General features: G+C 37.0%; 1 protein-coding gene across 4 annotated transcripts in view; it reads left to right on the forward strand.

Moving 5' to 3' along the window:
* VTA1 (vesicle trafficking 1) overlaps positions 1–18,527 on the forward strand; it is a 68,680-nt gene that overhangs the window by 32,092 nt on the left and 18,061 nt on the right. For 2 of the 4 annotated variants that reach the window (XM_043457074.1, XM_043457078.1), the window contains one exon: positions 15,488–15,608. In XM_043457074.1, the coding sequence (XP_043313009.1) occupies positions 15,488–15,608 (121 nt within the window). The remainder of the gene's footprint in view (positions 1–15,487; positions 15,609–18,527) is intronic. The other 2 variants (XM_043457077.1, XM_043457075.1) reach the window with 1 other exon arrangement.

Below are 18,527 nucleotides of genomic sequence, written 5' to 3' on the forward strand. Positions count from 1 at the left end.
GGGAAACAACACATTACATGCAAGGTAACAGTGCTTTGAAAGATGGTTGATTTCTCATTTTTTTAAACATTCTGGCAAGAAGATAATGAAATTGGCATATTTAAAGTACTAAATATACTTTGGCCACCTGATGCAAAGGACTAACTCATTGGAAAAGATCCTGATGCTGGGAAATATTGAAGGCGGGAGGAGAAGGGGATGACAGAGGGTGAGATGGTTGGATGACATCATTGACTCGTTGGTCATGAGTTTGAGTAAGCTCCGGGAGTTGGTGATGGACAGGGAAGCCTGGCATGCTGCACTCCACAGGGTCGCAAAGAGTCGAACATGACTGAGTGACTGAACTGAACTGAAAATGCTGAAAGAAAAAACAAATGAGCAAAACACCCTGACAACTCAGAATTCTATGTAGAGCAAAGCAAATAATGAAGGTATTACCTTCAAATAATGAAGGTAATAACTTCAAATAATGAAGGTAAAAGGCATTTTTAAATCAATTAATTCATGACTAGAAGTTCTGCAATAAAGAACTAAAGAACAGCAGAAAGGAAGCTTTTCAGGATGAAAGAAAATGATTCTAGATGACAACTTGAATTTATAGGAAGGAATAAAGTATAATGATATGGTGTATAATATTGATATACTTAAAACTATATATTTTTGCTTCATTTCTTTAAATATATGCCTGTTTAAGTATAAATTATTGTAACTATGTGTGTGTGTGTGTGTGTGTGTGTGTATATTTGGTAAACCCAAAAGAGAGCAGAGAAAGGGAATAGAAACCAATAGATAGGACTAATATAAAACAAATGGCAAATTTTAAGCCTACATACAGCTATATGAGTACATACTATAAATATAAGTGGAATAACACTCCAAATTAAAAGTAGAGATTTATAAAAGAGCAAGCCTTAACTGTATACTATTTATAACAGACATCCTTATTTTGAAAATGAAACGATGAAAAAATAATCAGTGTAAATATAGTAAGTTAGAAAGATTGGAAGTGGTCATATAGATGAGATAAATTTTAAGGTGTTTCACCAGAGGTAAAATGGGACATTTTGTTCATCAGTAGTTACAGTTCATTAAGAAGATGCCAGTTATAAAGGTCTATGTATCTAGTAAGACTTTATGGAAAAAAAGTTATAGAAATACAGAAAATATATGAAAAATCATAATTATAGTTGGAGATTTTAACATGCTCCTCTCAGTCATTGGTGGGTAAATAGTTTAAAAACAGTAAGATTAACTAAAATGAATAAAGACTGGCCACATCTCAAATATTGGCTAGAATGTGCAAACAAGAGCTTTCATACATTGCTTGGTGAAAATGTTAGATGTAATAACCACTTTGGGAAAAGATTTGGCTGATTTTTATAAAGTTAAACATCCACCTACCTTTTATCCAGCCATTCCTTGGTGTTTATCCAAGAGAAATGAAAACATGTCCAGAAAAGACTTGTTTAAGAGTGCGCATAGGAACTTTATTCATAATAGCCCAAAGCTGGAAACAGTCCACGTGTCCACCAGCAGAGGAACTGATAAATAAATTGTGCTGTCATTAAGGTTTAAAAAGGTGCTCCTGATACATCCTAAAACATGCTTCAATTTTGTAGACGTTATACTGAGCAAAAAAAAAACAGAATACAAACTATATGATTCCCTTTATATAAAGTATTACAATAGGTAATTTTATTCTAGTGAAGAAAATTAGTATTTTGGTGTGTGGCAAGGGGAAGTTGATCTGGAAAGGGATATAAAAGAACTTTCTAGAAAAGTAGAAATGTTGTGTTTTGATAAGAATACGTTTTACACTTTGAATCTTTTTGTCAAAACTCATCAGACTATACACTTAAGATTTGTATGTAGCAAGGTATATCAGTTTTACCACACCAAAAAAGTGCTGAATTTTGAACTATTATTAGTAGGTTTGGTTTTTCTTGATGGTATTTGGTTGGCAATTCTAAAACTGCTTACTCTGTATTCAGGAATTGTGCAATTGAGTAAATATATTGAGGGAGCCAGGTTTCTTCTGGGAAAGGAAGGTACATTAGGGGATAGGAGAAGACTAGATTGTGTTATAGTGTTGGATTCGAATTGGCGATGTCCATATTAACTCACGCTTTTAAATATATTATACAAATAAGGCAAAGTAGATATATGTATATAAATAGTTATATATGTAAGTAATGTGTATAGACAATAAATGCATGTATTTATGTGCATGCATTGTATACACATAGATTTGTGTACACATGCACATAAAACATAATACCCATATCTCTATTGAAAGAACCTAAAAGCAACGATGCGTCAATAACAGGGAGCACCTGTAGTGCCTGAGTTTGGATTCTAAAGAGCCTTCAGGTCTCACAGGGCTGAAGCTTGGGCTGGGTCAGGGAAAAGCCAACATGAAGTCGGGCCTTCTTATTGTGCCAGAAAATAAAGAAGTGGTTCCCATAGTCACAAGCACATGTCAGAAAGATGTAGAAGCCAGCTTGAAAGTGTTCCTACTGCCTGTATCAGGGACAATTTGACTATCAAAATATGGTATTAATAGGTAACCTATTGAAAAGTAAGAATTCATGGCTCCCTACTGAAGCATACAATGAAATAAACAATGGAAGGATAGAGAAAGCTTCTTACAGTAGAGTTCTGACTAATAAGTAGAGAAGTGGAGAAATAACAGTAAAGTTAGAAATCATTCATGGGGTTTAAAACTGGTGGGTAAAAAATTTGGTGAAGAGCGGGATGTTTGCATCAGTATCTAAGTATCTCCCCTCAAATTATTGATTAAGTTTAAAAGGAAAAATAGTAAGCTAGTAATGGAGAAACCTGTCTGATACCACCTTAACCAAGTCGTCAAACCTAATAATACAACCAGTAATGGGACCAGCTAATAATATGCCTCCTAATGAGTTGAAGTAAGAAAGACAAGCATCTCACAAGCTGAACCTAATCATAAGGAAGCATCAGACAAATACAACCTGAAATGTCAGTGTCCAGAAACACTAATCCAGACAAAGGCTGTCTGGATTAAAGGCTGAAAAGACCTGACAACTAAATAATGTTTGCTTTTTAAGTTATTATAAGTAGACCCAAAGGAGGAACTACCAAGGACATCATTGGGCCATTTATAGAATTTATTGGAACTGTGGATCAAATAGTACTCTTTTGTAAGTGTTAAATTTCCTGATTTTAATAACCATTGTCCATGAGATTGTCCTTCATCTTGGAAAATGCTTAATGAAAGGATAAGAGGGCAGAGTGACTTAAATTAGTACTGACAAAAATGCAGTTAACATTTTGCATACTAAGAAGTCAGGCATATGTAAGTAGATTGATAAAATGTAAACAATTGGGTGATCTGAGTGAAAGATATTCTGTACTAGTCTTAAAAACTTTTCTCCCAGCTTAATGAAATTATATAAAATAAATTACTTCCCAAAACATATATATCTGTGTATATATAGAGAGAGAGATTTTTTTTTTCCTAAAAAAAGATAATATTAGCTTCTTTTCTTGCCATGATGGACTAGGTTTTATATGGTTAATGCTCATACTTTCTTTGGATGAAAGTGAAAAGTGAAAGTCGTGTCAGATTATTTGCGACCCCATGGACTATACAGTCCTTGGAAGTCTCCAGGGCAGAAAGAATACTGGTGTGGGTAGCCTTTCCCTCCCCCAGGGGATCTTCCCAACCCAGGGATTGAACCCAGGTCTCCCTCATTGCAGGCAGATTCTTTACCAGCTGAGCCACCAAGGAAGCCCAAGAATACTGGAGTGCGTAGCAGATCCCTTCTCCAGGGGATATTCTTGACCCAGGAATCAAACCAGGATCTCCTGTATTGCAGGCAGATTCTTTACAAGCAGAGCTACCAGGAGAGCCACCTTTGGATATCTTTTGGCTAATTGGAGTATATATTTCAAATATCATAAAAACAGAGTAAATTTAAATGTGTATTTTAGTTAAGCTTTTTTGCTACAGTTTTAGTCTCATTTGTTTTTTATTTCATTTTTGTAAAATTCTAGTTGCTTTGAAAAATATAAAGGCATAAAATTTTTGAATAAATCTACATGAAATACGTGTAATTTGTGATTATAAGCTTCAATATTTGAATCATTTTGATAGTAAATTTGTTGAATATGTACTTTTAAAGTGATTCTCATTGTGCTATGTCCAATGTTAATGGGAATTATATATAGCCCTTATTTTTTGTGTATAATATACTTGGGAGATCATGTCATCCGGTCCCATCACTTCATGGCAAATAGATGGGGAAACAGTGGCTGACTATTTTGGGGGGCTCCAAAATCACTGCAGATGATGACTGCAGCCATGAAATTAAAAGACTCTTACCCCTTGGAAGGAAAGTTATGGCCGATCTAGACAGCATATTAAAAAGCAGAGACATTACTTTGCCAACAAAGTTCTGTCTGGTCAAGGCTATGGTTTTTCCAGTGGTCATGTATGCATGTGAGAGTTGGACTATAAAGAAAGCTAAACGCCAAAGAATTGATGCTTTCGAACGGTGGTGTTGGAGAAGACTCGTGAGAGTCCCTTGGACAGCAAGGAGATCCAACCAGTCCATCCTAAAGGAGATCAGTCCTGGGTGTTCATTGGAAGGGCTGATGTTGAAGCTGAAACTCCAATACCTTGGCTATCTGATGTGAAGAGCTGACTCATTGGAAAAAACCCTGATGCTGGGAAAGATTGAAGGCAGGAGGAGAAGGGGATGACAGAGGATGAGATGGTTAGATGGCATCACCGACTTGATGGACATCAGTTTGGGTAAATTCTGGGACAATTTGGTTAGGGATAGGGAGGCCTGGCATGCTGCAGTCCATGGGGTCGCAAAGAGTTGGACATGACTGAGCGACTGAACTGACTGATACTTGGGAGAATTGTGGGCCTAAGGGTACAAATATATTATCTGTGATGTTATCACCAAGTTAGAGATTTTTACTTTCTTTCGTGTCGCTAACTACTTTGAAATGTTATGAAAACTGTGACTTATCTTCCATTCATACGTGTATTGCTTTTTTTGCATATAACTTAGGGAGTTTCAAGGATACCCTTCACCCTATCCCCTGACTTTTCCTTGGAAGCCCAAGTCAAACTGTGCACTCAAGTTTAATGTTCACATGTATTCATTAGCAAAATGCCATTCTAGGACAACCAGCTTCAGAATCATTTGCGGTACTTGATTTTAAAAAAACATGGATTCCAGAATCTGCTCTCCATTCATTCATTCAACAAATATTTGTTAATCTCTACTATATTCCAGACACCATTCTAGAGGCTAATAATACAGCAGTGGATTAAATCCCTGACATCATAGGAATCACATTCCTCTGGTAAGGATAGACAGTAAGCAAATAAATAAAATGTATAGTGTGTCAGATGATAAACATCATGGGTTGTCTCCCATGGTGGGGATAGGAAGTTCAATTTAAATAAGGTATTTGGGAAAGGTCTCACTAAGAAGACAATATGAAAAAGAAGCCCTGAAGAAGATAGTGAAGTGAATCATACAGATGTTCAAGGAAGAGACAAGAAAAAATGCCAAGATTTGTGAACAGCAGAGTTACCCGTTAAAGTTCAAGACATAACAAGAAAGGCAGTGTAGCTGAATCGAGACTGAAAGGAATGGAGGGAGGTGGGGGGGAGGGGTGGAGTTCAGACATAATTGATTGAATTTGACTGCCGTGTTTAAAGTATTATTACATTATAATGGACAAGGGTGGAAATAGGGAGACCTATCAGTATATTATTAATAAAGTGAGGGCAGTGGTGGCTCAGACCAGAATTTGCAGTAGAAAACGTTATGAGTAGTGGTTAGACTCGAGATGTATTTTGAATGTAGAGCTGACAGAATTTAAAAGATTAATTGGTAGAATATGAGAAAGGGGGCTTAAAAATAACTTCAAAGTTTTGGGCCTGAACAACAACAAGGCATTTATTGACTTGTGGAGGAACAGATTTGGTAGAGGAAGATCTAAAATCAGTTTTGAACTTTGGGTGTTTTGAGCTATCAGATATACAAGTGAAGTGCTGAACTGAATTATACATCCTGATGTTCAGAAGAGAGGTCTGAGCAGAGGATGTGAATTTGAGAGTTGTCGCATGGTATTTAAAGCCGTTAAACAGAAAGAGATAGTCAAGATCAAAGTTTTGAAAATTTGTCCAAGAACTGAATGCTGTGGCACTCCCCACCTGGAGATGAGAAAGAATCAAATCCATATGTAGGACCTAACAAGGCAAAGAAAACCAAAAGACTTTGATAACCAGGAAACCAAGTGTAGAGGAATTGTAAAGAGGTCGAAGTACTCAACTCTCCATGCTGGTGGGAACAAGTAAGATGACATTGAAGCTTTGAATTTAGCAAGAGAGGAGTAATCCTCAGCCTTGACGAAAGCATTTCCAGTGCATACTGGAGATAAAACTTGCATAGGATGGGTTCAAGAGGAACAATTGTAGACAGATAACATAAAGCATTCTCTTTCAAAGTGGCTTTTTGGTTTCCTATCGGAAAATGATTTATATCATATTTTCTATAGTTTAGACCAGGAGTTTATTTTTTATTGTACCCTAATATGATTTTTATATGTACCAGATTTGAGAACCCCTCTTGTAACACATGATTGGTGTTTGCTAGCCAGTCATTCTTCAGTATAGCAAGTGCAAGTGATTTAAAAATAAGTGAAAATTCTTATTTAACCACTGCTGACTTCAGTGGCCAAAATTTGCAGACGTCAGTGACTCATCAACCTAGTCACAAAACAGGAACTTAAAGGCCAGGGACAAAAGATTAAAAAAAAAAAGGGAAAAAAAAAATTTTTTTTTTTAATTTCTATTTCCCAGAAAGGATGTCTGTAATCAGCCAAAAGGAGTTAAAAGATTTCAAAAATATTGACATCTTGAAATTCTCCTCTTCAAATATTGTTTTATATTTAGCATCCTTTATTTTAAAACAATTGAAAAGTGAATTAGCTTTGCATTACAACTGCCAAAATCTGCTCAAACTGTAAGCACCAGTTTCTAGAGGCATCTTGGAAATAGTGGGGATTATAAATTAAACTATTGTATTTATCTGCTTTGGAGGAACTTTTTTACTCTATTTATTAAAATGAACCCGTTTCAGGTTAATATTTTTTAAATGTCACATACTAATGAAGGAACCCAAGATGGTTTAAATATCTCTATACTGTTCATACTGTGAAATTAGGAATGAAGGAACCTTCTAAAATCATTACAATATGACTTCCTTAACTGAGTCTTTACAAAATTTTAAATTATTTTAAACCAAAGAAAATATGTCTCATTTTAAAAAGATTCCAAAAGAAAGTTAACTTTCCTAAGCAATTATTCATTTACTTTCAAAATGATTCTCTATATTTACCAAAATATATCCCATATAAATACACATTAAGTATCTGACCTTTGACTATTTAAAAGCCAATTTTCCTGTATTTTATATATTCCTATCTAAATTGCAAATTGCATTTTGCTAAGTGTAGCTAACCAGAGCACCTTGAAATGAGGTAGCTGAGTTGACTGCTAATGTGGCCTTGGGTAAATCATTTTACTTTTGTAATGCCACTTCCTCATTTCTCTGATGATGGAATTATAGATTCCTAAGAGAAAAACATGAAGAAAGTATTATGGACTTTAGATAATTCAGGCATCACATTTAATGATGGGAGTTACTGCCTGATTTTCACATTGGACTCCCAAGCACATGGCTAACGTGTCCATCTCATTACCTCTAGCACTTAGCATGGGAAGTGACTTGAGTAAATGCTAGATACCTGTGGACTTCCTGGGAATCAGGGTGTCTTATATGGGAACATGAACCTAAAAGAAGAGGAGACTTTTGACACAAGAGGAAATCATATGAAAGAGGAAGAATAGCATGAAAAAAGACTGAAAATGGGACAGAATCCCAATTGGAGTGAGGGTAAGGGTAGGAAATGAGACTGAAGCCATGTCTATAAAGGGAAAGGCCTTGAAGGCTGGGTTGAAGTGAAGTTGCTCAGTTGTGTACGACTCTTCACGACCCCATGGACTGTAGCCTACCAGGCTCCTCCATTCATGGGATTTTCCAGGCAAGGGTACTGGAGTGGGTTGCCATTTCCTTCTCCAGGGGATCTTCCCGACCCAGGAATCAAACCCAGGTCTCCCACATTGCAGGCAGGTGCTTTACCCTCTAGGCACCAGGGAAGTCAGTAAATGCTGGGTTAATCTATATTTTACATTGGGTCAGGCTTTAATGTCTCAGAGCCTTAGTGTGAGTAAAATGTTACCTGCTTGATTTCATGGTTTATGGGAAGGACCAATTAAAGGGACAACATGTGAAGGTGCTTTATAACCTATAGGTTAGTTAGTTCAGTTGCTCAGTCGTGTCAGACTCTTTGTGACCCCATGGACTGCAGCACGCCAGGCTCCCCTGTCCATCGCCAACTCCCGGAGCTTTTTCAAACTCAGGTGCAAGGAGTCGGTGATGCCATCCAACCACCTTATACTCTGTCATCCCCTTCTCCTCCTGCCTTCAATCTTTCCCAGCATCAGGGTCTTTTCAAATGAGTCAGCTCTTCACATCAGGTGGCCAAAGTATTGGAGTTTCAGCTTCAACATCAGTCCTTCCAATGAATAATTAGGACTGATTTCCTTGAGGACTGACTGGTTGGATCTTCTTGCAGTCCAAGGGACTTTTAAAGAGTTTTCTCCAACACCACAGTTCAAAACCATCAGTTTTTCAGTGCTCAGCTTTCTTTAGAGTCCAACTCTCACATGCATACATGACTACTGGAAAAACCATAGCCTTGACTAGATGGGCCTTTGTTGATAAAGTAATGTCTCTGCTTTTTAATATGCTGTCTAGGTTGATCATAGCTTTTCTTCCAAGGAGTAAGCGTCTTTTAATTTCATGGGTGCAGTCACCATCTGCAGTGATTTTGGAGCACAAAAAAATAAAGTCAGCCACTGTTTGCTTTGTTTCCCCATCTAATTGCCATGAAGTGATGGGACCAGATGCCATGATCTTAGTTTTCTGAATGTTGAGTTTTAAGCAGCTTTTTCACTCTCCTCTTTCACTTTCATCAAGAGGCTCTTTAGTTCTTCTTTGCTTTCTGCCATAAAGGTGGTAGTGTCTGAATATCTGAAGTTATTGGTACTTCTCCCTGCAATCTTGATTCCAGCTTGTGCTTCATCCAGTGGAGCATTTTGCATGATGTACTCTGCGTATAAGTTAAATAATCGCGGTGACAGTATACAGCCTTGACGTACTCCTTTCCCAATTTGGAACCAGTCTGTTGTTCCATGTCCGGTTCTAACTGTTGCTTCCTGACCTGCATACAGATTTCTCAGGAGGCAGGTCAGGTGGTCTGGTATTCCCTTCTCTTAAAGAATATTCCACAGTTTGTTGTGATCCACACAGTCAGAGGCTTTGGCATAGTCAATAAAGCAGAAGTAGATGTTTTTCTGGTATTCTCTTGCTTTTTCTATTATCCAACAGATGTTAGCAGTTTGATCTCTGGTTCCTCTGCCTTTTCTAAATCCAGCTTGAACATCTGGAAGTTCATGGTTCACGTACCATGGAAGCCTGACTTGGAGAATTTTGAGCATTACTTTGCTAGTGTGTGAAATGAGTGCAATTGTGTGGTAGTTTGAACATTCTTTGGCGTTGCCTTTCTTTGGGATTGGAATGACAGCTGACCTTTTCCAGTCCCATGGCCACTGCTGAGTTTTCCAAATTTGCTGGCATATTAAGTTCAGCACTTTCACAGCATCATCTTTTAGGATTTGAAATAGCTCCACTGGAATTCCATCACCTCCACTAGCTTTGTTTGTAGTGATGCTTCCTCAGGCGAAGTTCACTTCTCATTCCTGGATGTCTGGCTCTAGGTGAGTGATCACACCATCGTGATTATCTGGGTTGTGAAGATCTTTTTTGTACAGTTCTTCTGTGTATTCTTGCCAGCTCTTCCTAATATCTTCTGCCTCTGTTAGGTCCATACCATTTCTGTCCTTTGTTGTGCCCGTCTTTGCCTGAAATGTTCCCTTGCTATCTCTAAAGAGATCTCTAGTCTTTCCCATTCTGTTGTTTTCCTCTGTTTCTTTGCATTGATCACTGAGGAAGCCTTTCTTATCTCTCCTTGCTATTCTTTGGAACTCTGCATTCAAATGGGCGTATCTTTTCTTTTCTCCTTTTCCTTTTCCTTCTCTTCTTTCCTCAGCTATTTATAAGACCTCCTCAGACAACCATTTTGCCTTTTTGCATTTCTTTTTCTTGGGCATGGTCTTGATCACTCCCTCCTGTACAGTGTCATGAACCTCCATCTATAGTTCTTCAGACACTCTGTCTATCAGATCTAATTGCTTGAATCTATTTGACACTTCCACTGTACAATTGTAAGGGATTTGATTTAGGTCATACCTGAATGATCTAGTGGATTTCCCTACTTATAACCTATAGACTACTTTAAACATTTTTGTCCAAGATTTCAATCTTATCTTGAATTTGGCTTACTTACTCCAGTAGTTTCTAATATATATCTTATACCCGTGGCAAAATTTACTTCTTCTCCCTCATTGCCTGTCCACCTTGTATGTTTCTGCCTTTCTGACCTTGCTGATACTTCTCCATAGAATAGTCTTATTATTGCTTTCCACCATTTTTTTTACATCATATCCATCCTGCAGGACCAAACTGAAGTACTATTTGCTTTACCAGTTATCCTTTATTCCATTTTTTTTCCTTCATTTGGGGAACTCTTTGCTTTACTTACTCCAAGAAGATCTGTAGTACTTCCTTGCTAATCTATTTTATAGTAATTCTCATTTATATTTTAATTCTGTATCCATAACAAGATGATTAGTTCCCTAAAAACAGAAATAATATATTGACTTATTTGCTGGAGTATAGGTTAATAGTAATAGTTTTTAAATAATGTTATTTTACAGATACTCAATTTAAGTAAACATGCAAACCTAGAGACTCTTAAGTGTGGGAAGAATTCACTCTTTGCAGAGCTTCAGTCCCTATTGTTCAGGATTTTGAAACAGTGAAACTAGTGAGGAAACCCAGTGTTTTATTTAGCACACATTGCTTATTCTGAAAGAATGGGAGTGGAGGGGAAAAAAAGTTGAACCAGATGATAGTGCTGTTTCTATATGTCAAAAATAGTCAAACACTGAATATTTCAAATCATTCTACCTAAGTATATAATAAATTTAACTGAACATCTTAAACCTAGGAGTCACTATGCCACCACAAATAATAAATCTGTATATTAAACAGAATAACTGCCATTCTAATCATTTAAGCTATCATATATCTGAGATGTATATATTTGTTGGGCAGCTACTGTATGCTAGTCACCAAACTAAGTGCTTAATTTGTTATTAACAACAGACAGACATAGACCCTACCTTTGAAGAGCTTATATTTTAGAGTATGCTTGTTGTGGTGTGGGGGCCTTCATAAACATACATGTAAAATGTAATTAAATTGTGGTAAGTAATATTTTCTAAAATATGAGAAAATTTTTGGGAAATCAGGAGAACATTTCAGAGGAAATGATGTTCAGCCTGATCTATAAAGAATGAGCTTAAGAGTTAGCTAGGTGAGAAAAGGGGAAAAGGCAGAGGGAACACAGTGAGTGGGACCCATGTGTTTAGGAACAGGAAAGCTGTCAGGGTAGCTTGTTGGTGACAAGGAACAGATAAGAACATTAGAGGAAATTGAACAGTCAAGAACCAAGTAGAGTAGGATCTGTAGCTAGAGTTACAGTTTGTTCTGTATTTTAAGTACACTGGAAGCCATTAAAAAGACTGACATGAGTCGATTTATATCTTGAAAGATCATTCTCCTCTGAAGACTGAATGATAGAGGTGTAGTGGGGATAAGACAAGAATACAAGAAAGGAGACAGATTAAGGGGTTGTTATAGAAGAAACACAAGCTGGAATTAAGATTGCCGGGAGAAATATCAATAACCTCAGATATGCAGATGATACCACCCTTATGGCAGAAAGTGAAGAGGAACTAAAGAGCCTCTTGATAAAAGTCAGAGGAGAGTGAAAGTTGGCTTAAAGCTCAACATTCAGAAAACTAAGGTCATGGCATCTGGTCCCATCACTTCATGGGAAGTAGATGGGGAAATAGTGGAAACAGTGTCAGACTTTATTTTTTGGGCTCCAAGCTCACCGCAGATGGTGATTGCAGACGTGAAATTAAAAGACGCTTACCCCTTGGAAGGAAAGTTATGACCAACTTAGGCAGCATATTGAAAAGCAGAGACAAAAAAAAAAAGCAGAGACATTACTTTGCCAATGAAGGTCCGTCTAGTCAAGGCTGTGGTTTTTCCAGTGGTCATGTGTGGATATGAGAGTTGGACTGTGAAGAAAGCTGAGTGCCGAAGAATTGATGCTTTTGAACTGTGGTGTTGGCGAAGACTCTTGAGAGTCCCTTGGACTGCAAGGAGATCCAACCAGTCCAACCTAAAGGAGATCAGTCCTGGGTGTTCATTGGAAGGACTGATGTTGAAGCTAAAACTCCAATACTTTGGCCACCTCATGTGAAGAGTTGACTCATTGGAAAAGACCCTGATGCTGGGAGGGATTGGGGGCAGGAGGAGAAGGGGACGACAGAGGATGAGATGGCTGGATGGCATCACTGACTTGATAGACATGAGTTTGAGTAAGCTCCGGGAGTTGGTGATGGACAGGGAGGCCTGGTGTGCTGTGATTCATGGGGTCGCAAGAGTCGGACACGACTGAGCGACTGAACTGAGCTGAACAGAAGTTCTAGAAAGTTATCAGAAACATAATCAAGTGGGGTCCTGATAAATTATGTGAGGGAGTCAGTAGAGAGACACAGGGTGAGAGAAAGGTACAAAACTTGATTCCCAAAGACTTCTGACTTGGGAGAATGAAATTCTGTGGAGGAAGGAGTGAGGCGGGGGCAGCGGGGAGGAGGGCGTCAAGAGAACAGTTGGGGACAAATTAATTTGAGTTGTACATGAGACATCCAGGTGTAGTCACTGGATATTTATCAGAAGCAAATTCTAGCTAGATACATAAATTTAGGAATAAAGATAAAGGTAGTATTTAAAACCATGAGAATGAGTATGGAGAGGTAAGAAAATAAGCTGTAAGACAGGAGTCCTGAGGCTTGCAGGAATCGCAGGAAATACAATGGATGAAGACTGCCCACTGTGAGATAATAAATGACAACTGATAAGGGTATGTGAACTAGAGAGGAAGGTGGGGGAGGGGAGTGGTGTTATAGCGAGAATAGATAAATCTGAATTTATGTGCATCATCTGAAAGGGGCTGCCTCTACTAAGATAATTAGTACGAAATAAATATGGCCCTGATGTTATTAGACCTTCCATTTTTTAAACAAGAAGTTAAGAATTTGGAGTTTCTGTGCCTTTTCTAGTATTGAATTATGTGGAAAATATAATTCATACTTAAAATTGTATGAGTCAGCATTGATTTAGCCCACCAAATTACAGCCTCTGCTTGGACAGGGTATTTAGGATTATTTGGAGATCTGATAAAGGATTAGCAGCCAGAAGAGATGTTTGGGAAACCAGAATATAGTGTCATAAAAACTAGAAACAGAATATTTCACAAAGCTTGGATGGTCTCATGTTTAATATGCTGCTGACAAGTTTGGTAAGATGATGCCTGAAAGTGTTGGTTGGGTTTACTAGCATGTGAAATAGGCTGTTGGTGACATTAGCAAGAGCAATTCCTCAGTCGAACTGACTACTTAAAATTAAGTAAGGTAGAGACTGCCACGTGTGGGCTCCCTGCCATTAAAAGACTTGGGCACATTCAAGTTCTCGGACATTGCGAGTGACAAGAATGAGAACAGAACAGGAAAGATCCACATGGAGTGAACTGAATGATAAAGAACTGAAGACTTTAAATATGGATGCTGCTGAAAAGCTTCTTTGTGAAGTAGAGCAAAATATAATTGTACCTGGAAGAAAACGAGAATCAAAGTATGGAACTTTTTAAAGAATTGAATATATGAGAGAATTTTTAAGAGAAGAAAAATTAAATATGCAAATTGAGTCATTTGGAGGGTTACTTTTTTTTAGCTTTTTATATACTACTAACTTAGAGCTTCCCAAGTGGCACAGTAGTAAAGAATTCACCTGCCAATGCAGGAGACGCCAGACAGGTTTGATCCCTGGCCAGGAAGATCCCCTGTAGTAGGAAATAGCAACCCACTCCAGTATTCCTGCTGGGAAATCCCACGGGCAGAGGGGCCTGGCCGACTGCAGGCCACGGGGTCACAAAGAGTGTTCTGACTGAGCGACCGAGCGCACAGACAAATACCACTAGTCTGTAGGGCAGAGCAGTGTCACTCAGTCTTGTTTGACTCCTTCTGACCCCACAGACTGTCGATGGAAGTCTCCAGGCAAGGATACTAGAGTGGGTTGCCATTCCCTTCTACAGGGGATCTTTCCAACCCAGGGATCGAACCTGGGTCTCCTGCATCACAGGCAGATTCTTTACCATTTTAGCTACAGAGAAGCACTTATCCATAGCAGTATGTAGAGAATCTCACATTACAGAATACTCAACTGAGTATCTGAACTGTATGCAGTACTTGCAGTTACTGATGACTTAATGGATCTTTACAACAGACTAATTACATCTGTTTTTCAACATGACAAAGTCATGTGTCCTCGCCAGCTTTCCTGTACATACAGATCACCTGGGGGAGGGAGGAATGTCTTGATAAAGTACAGATTTTGGTTCAGTGGGTCTCAGTTGGACTTGAAGAGTGCATTTCTAACAGGCTCCCAGGTGATAGCAATACCACTGATCAGTGAATATAGAAAAAGTCTTAAGAAAGAAGAGGTAACTAGCAGGTTTTTCACTGATTTTCCAGTTCTCTTTCCAGCGACCCTATGATGTATTATTTCCCCCTTTTTAGAACTGAGGTAAATGATATTTAGAGCTGTTAAATAACACAAGTTAAAATGTAAAGTTTGCCTAGCTGTCAGTCAGTTGTTCATGTGTTTGCTTTGGCCACTATAGCATCTTAGTTTTTGTTTTTGTAGATTTGTACAGATCAATTTTTCCCTCTTTAGTGAAAATTGTTGTTTTCCTTTATATTTAATTTTAAATTACATTTGACCTATCTCCTATGCATTAAGAGTTGCAAGTTTCACTGGAGGGACACTCCCATAGTTCCATTGTAGTCCTTTTCTGAAACATGAAACCTTAAGAGAGAACTAGTTATGTGTCTTGAGGAAGATGGCTTTTCACGAAGTTTGTCATGCCCTAGGCAGTTGGTAGAATCCAGTGATGAGGTGGGGAGATTGCCAGAATATTCCAGAGCTGTACCATGCAAAACTAGGTTTTATTTAGAAGTATGATATAGGTCATCATAATGTATAGTTTTATTTGACTTCTTTACTGCAGTCTAACATTGACATAAAAATATTTCCTTTAGAATGTGAAACACAGAAAGTATGCAAGGTGGAAGGCAACGTATATTCATAATTGTTTAAAGAATGGAGAGACTCCTCAAGCAGGGCCTGTTGGGATTGAAGAAGATAATGGTATGTATTTATGTAAGTAAAATGATTTAGTGGAATCATAATTGTTCAATATATTATTATTCAGAATTTTTGGAAGCCATTTTATTTCCTTCATCAGGTCCAAAATCAGTTGTAAAATTATAACCTTAGAGACAAGTGAAAAATTAAGGCAAAACTGCTCTAATATCTGTTTGTGTCAACAACAGAATGGCTTGGTTTTCTCCTGCATCTGATCAGATTTCATTGCTACATGGGACAGGCAGTCCTTTTGTAGTCTATAAAATGTTTCCAAACCATAGAGAAAACTGAAAACTTATTTTTTAATAAGGTGAGTTTTGGAGGGGAAAGGGGGGTAGGTAATACTTTCACAAAATTTGTAATAGAGTATGTAAAAAATATTAAGTGAATTTCTCATTTCCACCATACTCTTTATCATCCCAGATTCTACTGAAACCAAAAGAAGTAAGTATTTTTTTAGTATTTTGTATATCTTTATAGAAATTATTTTTATAAATTACTAGTAAATAGGAATATATATCCTCACTTTCTTAACACAGTTGGTAATATACACACTGTTCTATTGATGCATCTGGGTGGTTGGCTTATTTATGCATTCACTTAAGAGGTCTGTTTAGAATTTTATAATACCATTCAGTTTAAAAAAGCAGCACTGTGGTTGTACATGCAGCTACTACATGTAAACTCTCACAGCTGTTCTAGAGATGCAAGCTTTCCTGCAGCATTTCAAGTGAATTTTTTGCTATTTCTGAAAAACACTTGTTTAATCTTTAGATAGTCTTTTATATATAGCACACCCTCAGAAATCTTTGACACTTGATGTTATTCTTGTTTGCAGAAGAGGAAACTGAGGTTTCGGGTTTAGCTGTCCTAATTTCATAGACCCGCAGAGAAGGGAACCAGAACTGGAGTTCTTACCTAAGTCCTGGGCTCTTTTTACTAACACTGCAGCATGAACACTGTAATACTAAGTTGTTAGTAAATGTTTAAAGTTGACTGTTCTAAAGCGTGATTAAGTTTTGGGCTTATTTACATCACAACAGTGAAACTGGATTTTTTAAAGTTTATTGCCACAACTTTATTTCTCACTTTTTCATTTAATATTTTTGAGTGTTTTGCATACTTTTCTCCCTGCTTTAATGCTGTCCATAGTCAGAATGTTTTATGTCAGTACTGCTGTGTACAGAACGACTAGTCATTTACAGTTGTCCAAAAGAAAAGATCTGAGATCCTTAGCCTAATAAGCAAGACTCACCGTGATATGGCACCGACCTACTTTACTGGCTTCATTTCCTCCTCCTGTCTCCTGTTGGCTTAATCTGCTAGGGCTGCCGCAGCAACGTACCATAGACTGGACGGCTGAAACAAAAGGTGTTCATTTTCTCACAGTTATGGAGGTTGGAAGATCCAAGATCAAGGTCCAGCAGTTTGGTTTCTGGTGAAATGTCAATGTGATTACTCCTTGAAGAAGTTCAAGGACAATTAGGTATTCTACCCAAGATTTCAGAAGAAAGGTCTAGGCTAAAAGTGGTATTTTGGAGTTGTTAGTTTAAAAGGAAGAAGTGAAGCTAAAGTAAAATATTGGATAACCCAAGGAAAATGGATTGCTTAAGAATTAAAAGCAAAGATGGAACCAGCCTTTCTTCACTTTTACTAATCGCATTAGGTTAGAAACTGAAGCAGAGGCACTTCTGTTATTTTAAGTAAAGTACATAAACATACATGTAGTAAATGTAAAAATACATGTAATATTCATAATTTCAGACATTTGATTTATGCCTCAATTCTTAAATATACATTGAAAATGAAAATATTTTTGTTGTTTTAAACATATCATTATACTTTTCAGTAGTATTTCAGAGGTATCATTCTAGACACATTGAAATACCTAATGATCAATTTTGTTTTTCAGGTACTCTGAGTATCAATGACTTCTCTCATCCTAAAAATTTTAACGTTTTCTCTTAAAAGTAGGAAGTGTTACATTTTGATCATTATCATAGTCTCTTTTGTTCTGAAATGGTTATTTTAGGTCCTCTATAATATTAAATTATAGATTATTAGATTATTAAATATATACTATATAATTTTTGTTTTAATTTCCCAAAATTAGCTTAAATTGAGCCTGTAGTTTTTATTTATTCATTATTTTCATTCCATTTTATAGAGCTTCTGGATAGTAGAAAATTGCTAGCTATAGAATACTAATAATCCTTTAAAATATAAAAGAGAATATTTTCACTATATACTTTTCAACCTATTAAATAATTTAAAATGTAGCCTGGTGTCATAATTAGGTGTTAATGTCATAACATCTAACAGTGTCTGCTTAGAAATGGCTTATGGGTCTAAAAGAGGATGTCATGAAATCTGAATATGTATTCAAAAACTTTTCTTTAAAACTGACTTTTCTTTTTTTCAATGTAGCATTGTATTCCTTTTATTACTAAATTTTACAAGATATGCTAGGTATAAAAGATACTATGTTTAATAAAAGTCTAATTTTCTGTTGTTCTGTAAGTCTAGTAAAGCTAGTAAAAAATAATAGGTACTGGGAACTTCCCTGGTGGTCCAGTAGAAGCTTCCACTGAGCTTCCAGTGCAGGGGACATGTGTTCAATCCCTGGTTGGGGAATTAAGATTGTACATGCTGTGCAATGCAGCCAAAAAATAAATACTATACCTTTGTTAGTTTAGAGGAAGAGGGGAAAAAAAATATTCTTATTTTTGAAAGCAGTACTATATTACCATATTGTCTAAAAGTACAGAAGGAGTCATACAATTGATACAAAAAAGCATTCTAGAAAAAATTTAGGCTTAGCTGAAGGGGACTCTGTTAACATTCAAACTCTTGAGTTTCCACATCCACTTGGTTTCAGTATCTGCAAAATGGTATTCTTTTTAAATGGTCAACATTAACCTATACTTCAGCAAT

The sequence above is a fragment of the Cervus canadensis genome, chromosome 33 (genome assembly GCF_019320065.1).
Source record: "Cervus canadensis isolate Bull #8, Minnesota chromosome 33, ASM1932006v1, whole genome shotgun sequence".
Taxonomy (NCBI): domain Eukaryota; kingdom Metazoa; phylum Chordata; class Mammalia; order Artiodactyla; family Cervidae; genus Cervus; species Cervus canadensis.